Here is an 8,420-nt window from a genome sequence, read left to right on the forward strand (position 1 = left end):
ATGCAGCTGCTGCTGCTGCTAAGTCGCTTCAGTCGTGTCCGACTCTGTGCGACCCCATAGACGGCAGCCCACCAGGCTCCCCCGTCAGTGGGATTCTCCAGGCAAGAACACTGGAGTGTTCAGTCCTCACAAAAGGTCAGACATCTAACACTTTACAACGTGAGTTTAACCAGAAAGAGAAAAACTAGTGGATTACTTACATAAAACTGCTAACAAGAGAAAACTGAGCCTCTTCCCACAGATTAATTTGGCGTCAGTTTTAAAAGGCGCTGTTTTAATAAGATTTAAAAAAACCTTTTCTAACACATCAATATGTTGTGAAGACTGTCATTTCATTTGCAGCTATCAGAAAACTTTTCCATAGTCTTAAAAACTGATGTAACTAATTTGTCTTCCATATTGTGTCAAATATTGCTTATGTGGCATCTCTTTTTTAAACATCATTTCTAAAGAGTAAGCTTATTGTTTAAAACATTAAAGCAGAAAACTATTCAAGAGAACTAGTAAAAAAAAAAAAAATCCCACACTCTCACTCCCAGGTTCTTTTCTAGCCGCCCTCCTGCCCCCATCTACCACCTTCGCCCATTTTAATGCTAGACAGGACTCCAAGGGAAATGGTGGACTGTAGGATCCTGGGGGAGGAGAGGAGGTGAAATTGGAAGCAGGAGAAAGAGATGATTCCCCAAAGAAGAAGGAGAAATTGTCTATTCACCCCGAGAGGCTGATTCTCCCTGGTAACCTGAGAAAGACGAATAGAAACTGCAGGGAGAAGATACCAGTTTTATTGTCTCTGATTGGCAAATATGAAAAAAAAAGATTGACAGTATCAAATGGAGGGAACGCAGGGGGCGGGCTGCAGTGTTAAATGGGAGGAGTAACCGAGGACTCGAGCTCATTGATGACGCGACCCTCACGTGACCAGGAGTCGACGTGTGCAGAAGTCCTTAGAGTCCAGGGCCTGTTTCCCAGTAGCAGCTCCCTATAGCTGGAGAAGGAGAAAAGTGCCCCCGATCCTTTCAGGTCAGTATAAAGCTGGGCGCTGCCTTCGGGACCCTGGGGTCTAGGAGTCAGATAGCAGAAAGCAAGCGTAGCCGGCACTACTTTCCTAACACCACGGTTCCGCTAAACTCCCATTTTTGTGCAGGAAATTTTGGGCAGTTTGGGGGTGGAGAGGGAGAAGGATAGCTAATTGAGGAGCCTGAGAGAGACACAGAAACAATTTAGGAACAACTTGAGTCGCCCACTCCCTGCCTGAAGGGAACCGGTGGGCACCCGGGAGGGAGGGCGGGGTTGCCTTAAAAGGATCGCGAGGATGAGGACGCGGGGAAACTTTAGACGAACAAGGCCTAGAATCGTTAAAGGGACCCGTGATTCAGGTACTAACCTCCTCACCAAGCACTCTTGTCGGTCTGCAGGACTCTTGGTCTTTGGGGAGCGACCCAAATCGACTGAGGGAAGAGGGAGGAAAATTCCCTGGATCCCTGCAGCAGGTCAGTGTAAAGGTGCAGTTGCCTCCTGTCCTTGGGGGTGGGGGTGGGGGTGTGAGTGCGGATGACACCGAAGCCCATCCCGGGGTCACTGCAACCTCTCCCCATCCGGATGCAGCGCCAGAGGCCTGTGCAGAGCCTGCAGCGGAAATGGGGCGGGGGAGGGGGGAGACTGGAGAGACGTGGAAGGGGGAGGGGAGGCCAGAGACTGGACCAGCCGGTCTCAGGTGAGAGGTAGGAGGTTGGAATGGCTTGGGAAAGCCTAAAAGGGCGGGAGTGTTGGAGACCGGAGGGGAGGGAGGGGTTAATTGCTTCCGCGCTGCTCCCTGCTCCTGTTTCGGTGCTAGGAGAGGCCTGTAGCAGGGCCTGCTGGGAAATGGTGGGCTGGAGCGGGAGGAGAGAAGATGGAGCTGGAGCGGGAGGGGGAGGGTGAGGAGGGGGAAAGAGGGGCGGAGCCAGGGGAGTTCAGAGCCTGAGGATCTAGCCTTTCCTAGTTGGAAAACTTGGACAGTTAGAGACCTAAATGAGAAGAAGCCAGTCTTTATGGAAACCCATACTCTAGCTGCTGGTTCATTTGCCTGGCATCTAGTTGTTTTGTTTCCTTGTTTTCCAGGGTTAATTTATTCAAAAAGGAAATCGAAAAATACTCAACATGCAAAAGTCTTGTGAAGAAAATGAAAGAAAACCACAGAACATGCCAAAGGCTGAGGAAGACCGCCCTTTGGAAGCTGTACCACAGGAGGCAGAAAGAAATCCTCAACCTTCTGAAGAAGATGTAAGCCAGGAAGCAGAAGGAAACCTTAGAGGAGGGCTGACTCAGCCTGGTCAGGGATATAAAGAGGACACTCCCGTTAGGCATTTGGACCCTGAAGAAATGATAAGAGGAGCAGATGAGTTGGAAAGGCTTAGGGAAGAGATAAGAAGAGTAAGAAACAAGTTTGTGATGATGCATTGGAAGCAAAGACATTCACGCAGCCGTCCTTATCCTGTGTGCTTTAGGCCTTGAGTTCTTTTTTTGTCCGATATTAAAATCTTGCCCCAGCTTTCTGTTAGCATTTTCTGATGTATCTGTGACTTTTGCTTTATTTTTAATCATCTGGTGGAGTTTTGTTTTAGGTACTTTCCCTGTTTTCAGCATCTGCATTTTGTATTTTGACACATTCTCTAGGTCTATTTTTCGATTGGGAAATTTCACACATATGCATGAAAATATGTTCATTCCATATTGTAAAGTAAAACATAACAGGTTACAAAGCAGCATATTTAGTACCAGCTCACATATGTAGGAGAAAGTCTCAAATTGTGTGTGTGTGCGCGTGTGTATACATACATGCATATATCAGAAATCTAACTGTGCTTGTTTCTCTGTGCTGTTCTTTTTTCTTTTTGCTTATATGTATTTTTTAATGAACACATCACACACACAAAGAGAATTAAAGTTTTTTTTTTATTAAGAGTCAATCAAATAATTTGCAACCAGCTTATAAGGACAATGGGGGCACCTAAACTCTTGATGAAAGAACTATTAAAAAAATGTAAACCTCGAAATACCTCTGGATCTCTTAGCCAGAGGAATAAAACTGGCAATTATTACAGATACACTTGCTTAAGACTTGATCTTTTCATGGGAAAACACTTGTCTCACAGGGCTGCTGTGGGGAAGAAATGAGGTGACTGAGCTGTGCTTGGTGGGCTCTCGTTCCCACCTATGCATATAGAACCCCAACCCATTGCAGAACGTCAGTTTTGAGGGAGGGTCCTGGTGTGACCCAACTTGTGCTCGGGAACAAGTCCAATAGGCAGGGAGGTGGGGGCTTCCATGCCAGGCCTCTGCTGTTGAGCCCCACCCCTGGTTTCCCTGGGTCCTGCCATGCCTGCTGGGCACTGGAGTCCTCCAGTGCCAAAACCCCACTGAGTTTCCTGGTGTCCCCAGTGGGTTGAACCCCCACTCTTGCCTTCTAAATCTTCTCTCTCTGCTTTATAATGATGCTTAGCACACTGGGAGGACTTTGCAGGTGGCTGAGTGGTAAAGAATCTGCCTCCAATGCAGGAGACGCAGGTTCGATCCCTGGGTCCCTGAGTCGGGAAGATCCCCTGGAGAAGGAAATGGCAACCCACTCAAGTATTCTTGCCTGAAAAATCCTATGGACTGAGGAGCCTGGCGGGTTACAGTCCAGGGGGTCACAAAGAGTCAGACGTGACTTAGGGACTAAACAACAACAACAAACAATGGGGCTGTTCCAGGATTGCATGGGCCACAATGTGATGCAGAATTCTTAGCAATAGTCCCATCCAATTTCAACCACAGGATGCCTCATCCATAGGAGTCAGACATGATGAGTCCATTTTGGGAACTGGACTAGAGTTCACATTTGAGGAAAAGATGCCACTCTATAGTCAGAGTTGCTGCTTTAAGTCTAAAAACTGAAGTTTTGTCTTCTTTTGTGGGATGATCGTTCCCTGAAGGCTCCTAGCAGGCCTGTCCTACTGGTTCAGAAGACTCAGAATATGTGTAAATTGCAAAAAGTAATATAGGAAACAGATCTAAGGAAACAGTTTCCTTCACTTCATTCCATCCCCAGTTGATACATGGAAAAAAAAAAAACTTGAAAGGTAAAAACTTTATAAATACACTTAAAGTAGAATGGCTACTATGTAACTATTAGAAATTATATTTTCCCTACAGAATAAAGACTATCTTTTCCTTCTGATATCTGCACATACTTGTGACACATCATGTTTCAAAATTTAATTGATTTTTTATTTAATTGATTTTCTGATTGATTTTTGCTAAGGAGCTAGTTGTTGTTTAGTCACTAAATTGTGTCCAGCTGTTTTGTGACCCCATGGACTGTAGCCCACCAGGCTCCTCTGTCCATGGGAGTTTTCAGGCAAGAATATTGGAGTGGGTTGCTATTTCCTTCTCCAGGGGATCTTCCCAACCCAGGGATTGAACCCACATCTCCTGCATTGCAGGTGGATTATTTACTGCTGAGCCACTAGGTTTGTCCAAATTCTGTCATTGACTCAGTAATCTTCCACAAGTTCTTTTATCGTTCTAGTATTATGACAATCAATTCCAGGAAGAAACAGTTCATGGAATAGATTACACTTCAAATGTTTTATCAAAACCTTGCATAATTACCTGCATCAGAATCACCTGGGGAGCATCTTTAAAATACTGATTTCTGGGCCCCACCTAAGACTCACTACCTGGAGGTAGGCTATAGAAGTTTCAGTTAACAACTTGTTGGTCAGGCTGGATTCTGGCTGGAGTGAGATGAAGGTCCAGGAACTCACTTGCCAGCATTATAAGACTGGTTGAATCCAGGCCCCTGGCACTGAGGGGTGGCACTGGGGCAGTATGTAGAAGGACTCCAGCAAGGCACGCCCCTCTTCAGGATGGTCTGACATTGGTTTCTCTGCTCCATCCTGCAGCAGGTACTAGACTCTTCTAGACTGATGGCCAGGCTGTCCTGGCCATGTGTACCTGGAGGACCACTGTCCCCATTGCAGGTCAGAGCACTAGACTACCTTTCTTCCCTTTTTCCTTCACAAGGAGGCTTGATGGGAGCTTTTTCTTTCTTTCTTTCTTTTTTTTTACTGTTTGAAAAACTTTGTTTTTTTTTTTATGGAAAAGCATTTTATTTTAAATATAGCTGTGTGTACATGTCAATCCCAAACTCCTAAGCTATCCCTTCCCCCAACTCTTCCCTCTGGTAACAAGTCTGTTCTCTAAGTCTGTGAATCTGTTTTTTTTGTGTAAATAAGTTCATTTGTATCATTTTTTTAAGACTCCACATATAAGCCATATCATGTATTTGCCTTTCTCTGTCTGACTTACTTCATTTAGTGTGATAATCTCCAAGTCCATTCATGTTGCTGCAAATGGCATGGCATTATTTCATTCTTTTTAATGGAGTAATATTCCATTGTATATATGTACATACCTCAGCATAATAAAGGCCCTATACAACAAACCTACATCATACTCAATGGTGAAAAGCTGAAAGCATTTTCTCTAAGATCAGGAACAAGACAAGGATGTCTACTCTCTCCACTTTTATTCAGCATAGTTTTGGAAGTCCTAGCAATGACAATCAGACAAGGAAAAGAAATAAAAGTAATCCAAATTGGAAAAGAAGAAGTAAAACTGTCACTGTTTGCAGATGACATGCACACATAGAAAGTCCTAAAGATGCTACCAGGAAACGACTAGAGCTCATCAATGAGTCTGGTAAAGTTGCAGGATACATAGTTAATAACAGAAATCTCTTGAATTCCTATACACTAACAACAAAAGATCAGAAAGAGAAATTAAGGAATCAATCCCATTTACCGTCACAGCAAAAAGAATAAGATACATAGGAACATACCTACTTAAGAATGGGAACTTTTAAAGGGAAAAAGACTTCAAAATTCAGTAACTGAAAACGTTGGTTTTGATAATCTTTGGCCAAGGGGGTTAGGTCTTAAACAAGATCTGCTTCATGCTTCTCCCACCCACCTTGCTCAGACTTCCAGAAGGGCCTCTGTGGTGTCCGCCCGTTTGGGGCTTCCCTGGTGGCTCAGTGTAAAGAATCTGCCTGAAATGCAGGAGACCTGGGCCCAATCCTTGGGTCGGGAAGATCCCTTGGAGAAGGGAATGGCAACCCACTCTGGTATTCCATGGACAGAGGAGCCTGGCGAGCTACAGTTCATGGGTTGCAAAGAGTCGGACGTGACAGCACATGCAGCTCTGAGTTGTAGTGCCTTTAGTTCTGTGTGTGGCTGATGCAGTGCTTCTGATGTCTGCTTGGGTCCAGATCCAGAGATAGAGGAGACCCCAGGTGGAGGAAGCTTGCAAAGACATTTGGCCCTACTGCTCAGGAGAAAAGGATTGTTGCTTCCTGTTTAAACAACCCCGTGCACTGTAGTCCCAGCCCACAACTTGGGAACCAGGGTAGTCAAGTTATGAACTGGCATGAAGATGCTTTTGCAGGCATTGATGGTGGAGGAAGCAATGCCATTGTGACCGTTGTTCTTTAGATCTGTCATCTGAGAAATCAATACTGCTTTTTCTGGTTGCGCAATAAGGTGAAGATGAAATTGGGTTTAGGAATGCAAAATGGTTAAGTATATGACCTTGCTGTACTGTGCTCTGCTAAGTCGCTTCAGTTGTGTCTGACTCTTTGCAACCCTATGGACTGTAGCCCACCAGGCTCCTCTGTCCATGGGATTATCTAGGCAAGAATACTGGAGTGGGTTGCCATGCCCTCCTCCAGGGGATCTTCCCCACACAGGGATCCAATTCTTGTCTCTTCTGTTTCCTGCATTGACAGGTGGATTCTTTACCACCAGCACTACCTCAGGTTCCAATCTCGACTCTTCTTACAGGATGTGACCTTGCATAAATCCTTTCTTGGAGACCCGTGGGGTCCCCAGACATAAAACTCTTGGATCAAAGATAAAATTTCCTCTCCATTACCATCACTGATTTTATCATAATTATCATCATCATCACCATCATGATCAAGGGATAGTACTGAGTGAATATCCAGTGGATTCCTGTTGGGCACATATCTCATACTGTGAAGGTTTGTAACAATCAGTGGCCAAGCCTTGGAAATCTATCATCTGAATGGGTGGACACAGGATAGTTAAAAACTACTGGCTAGTTTTGAATTCACTACTAATAAGAAGTGTGAGGACAGATTGGTTCATTCATCTGTAGAATGAGTATAACCCACAAGATTGTTATGGGAAATAAATGCAGAAAACGATGAAATTCCTGGCATATAATAGGCTTTCAGACAACGTTAGATCTTTGATCATCATTATCATGTGTTGTCATTATCATTGTCATCATCATTATCATTAGGTGATATTGTTCAGTTCAGTTCAGTCACTCAGTCGTGTTCGGACTCTTTGCGGCCCCATCAACCTCAGCACGCCAGGCCTCCCTGTCCATTACCAACTCCTAGAGTTTAACTGAACTCATGTCCATTGAGTTGGTGATGCCATCCAACCATCTCATCCTCTGTCGTCCCCTTCTCCTCCTGTCCTCAATCTTTCCCAGCATCAGGGTCTTTTCCAATGAATCAGCTCTTCGCATCAGGTGGCCAAAGTATTGGAGTTTCAGCTTCAACATCAATCCTTCCAATGAACACCCAGGACTGATCTCCTTTAGGATGGACTGGTTGGATCTCCTTGCAGTCCAAGGGACTCTCAAGAGTCTTCTCCAACACCATAGTTCAAAAGCATCAATTCTTCGGCACTCAGCTTTCTTTATAGTCCAACTCTCACATCCATACATGACCACTGGAAAAACCATAGCCTTGACTAGACAGAATTTTGTTGGCAAAGTAATGTCTCTGCTTTTAAATATGCTGTCTAGGTTGGTCAAAACTTTCCTTCCAAGGAGTAAGCGTCTTTTAATTTCATGGCTGCAATCACCATCTGAAGTGATTTTGGAGTCCCCCCAAAAAAGTCTGAAACTGTTTCCCCATCTATTTGCCATGAAGTGATGGGACCCAATGCCATGATCTTAGTTTTCTGAATGTTGAGCTTTAAGCCAACTTTTTCACTCTCCTCTTTCATTTTCATCACGAGGCTCTTTAGTTCTTCTTCACTTTCTGCCATAAGGGTGGTGTCATCTGCATTCTGAGATTATTGATATTTCTCCCAGCAGTCTTGATTCCAGCTTGTGCTTCATCTAGTCCAGCATTTCTTATGATGTACTTTGCATATAAGTTAAATAAGCAGGGTGACAATATACAACCTTGACGTACTCCTTTTTCTATTTCGAACTAGTCTGTTGTTCCATGTCCAATTCTAACTTTTGCTTCCTGACCTTCATACTGGTTTCTCAAGAGGCAGGTCAGGCGGTCTGGTATTCCCATCTCTTTCAGAATTTTCCACAGTTTATTGTGATCCGCACAGTCAAAGGCTTTG

The 8,420-nt window shown here is 44.5% G+C and overlaps 1 protein-coding gene across 2 annotated transcripts; it reads left to right on the forward strand.

Annotated features, from left to right (window-relative positions):
* Window positions 1-920: 920 nt before the first annotated feature.
* Window positions 921-3,084, forward strand: TCEAL8 (transcription elongation factor A like 8). Of its 2 annotated transcripts, none has more exons than XM_081563597.1 (3): window positions 921-1,020; window positions 1,416-1,490; window positions 2,101-3,084. In XM_081563597.1, exon 3 carries the CDS (start codon window positions 2,140-2,142, stop codon window positions 2,491-2,493), a length of 354 nt encoding a protein of 117 aa, XP_081419723.1. In that variant the 5' UTR covers window positions 921-1,020; window positions 1,416-1,490; window positions 2,101-2,139; the 3' UTR covers window positions 2,494-3,084. The 2 variants fall into 2 exon arrangements, with proteins under 2 accessions (XP_081419723.1, XP_081419724.1); XM_081563598.1 differs by having other exon boundaries at window positions 1,416-1,484; window positions 2,098-3,084.
* The last annotated feature ends 5,336 nt before the right edge of the window (window positions 3,085-8,420 follow it).

This window comes from Giraffa tippelskirchi, chromosome X (assembly GCF_054371585.1).
Source record: "Giraffa tippelskirchi isolate mGirTip1 chromosome X, T2T-mGirTip1v1.2.pri, whole genome shotgun sequence".
Lineage (NCBI taxonomy): Eukaryota > Metazoa > Chordata > Mammalia > Artiodactyla > Giraffidae > Giraffa > Giraffa tippelskirchi.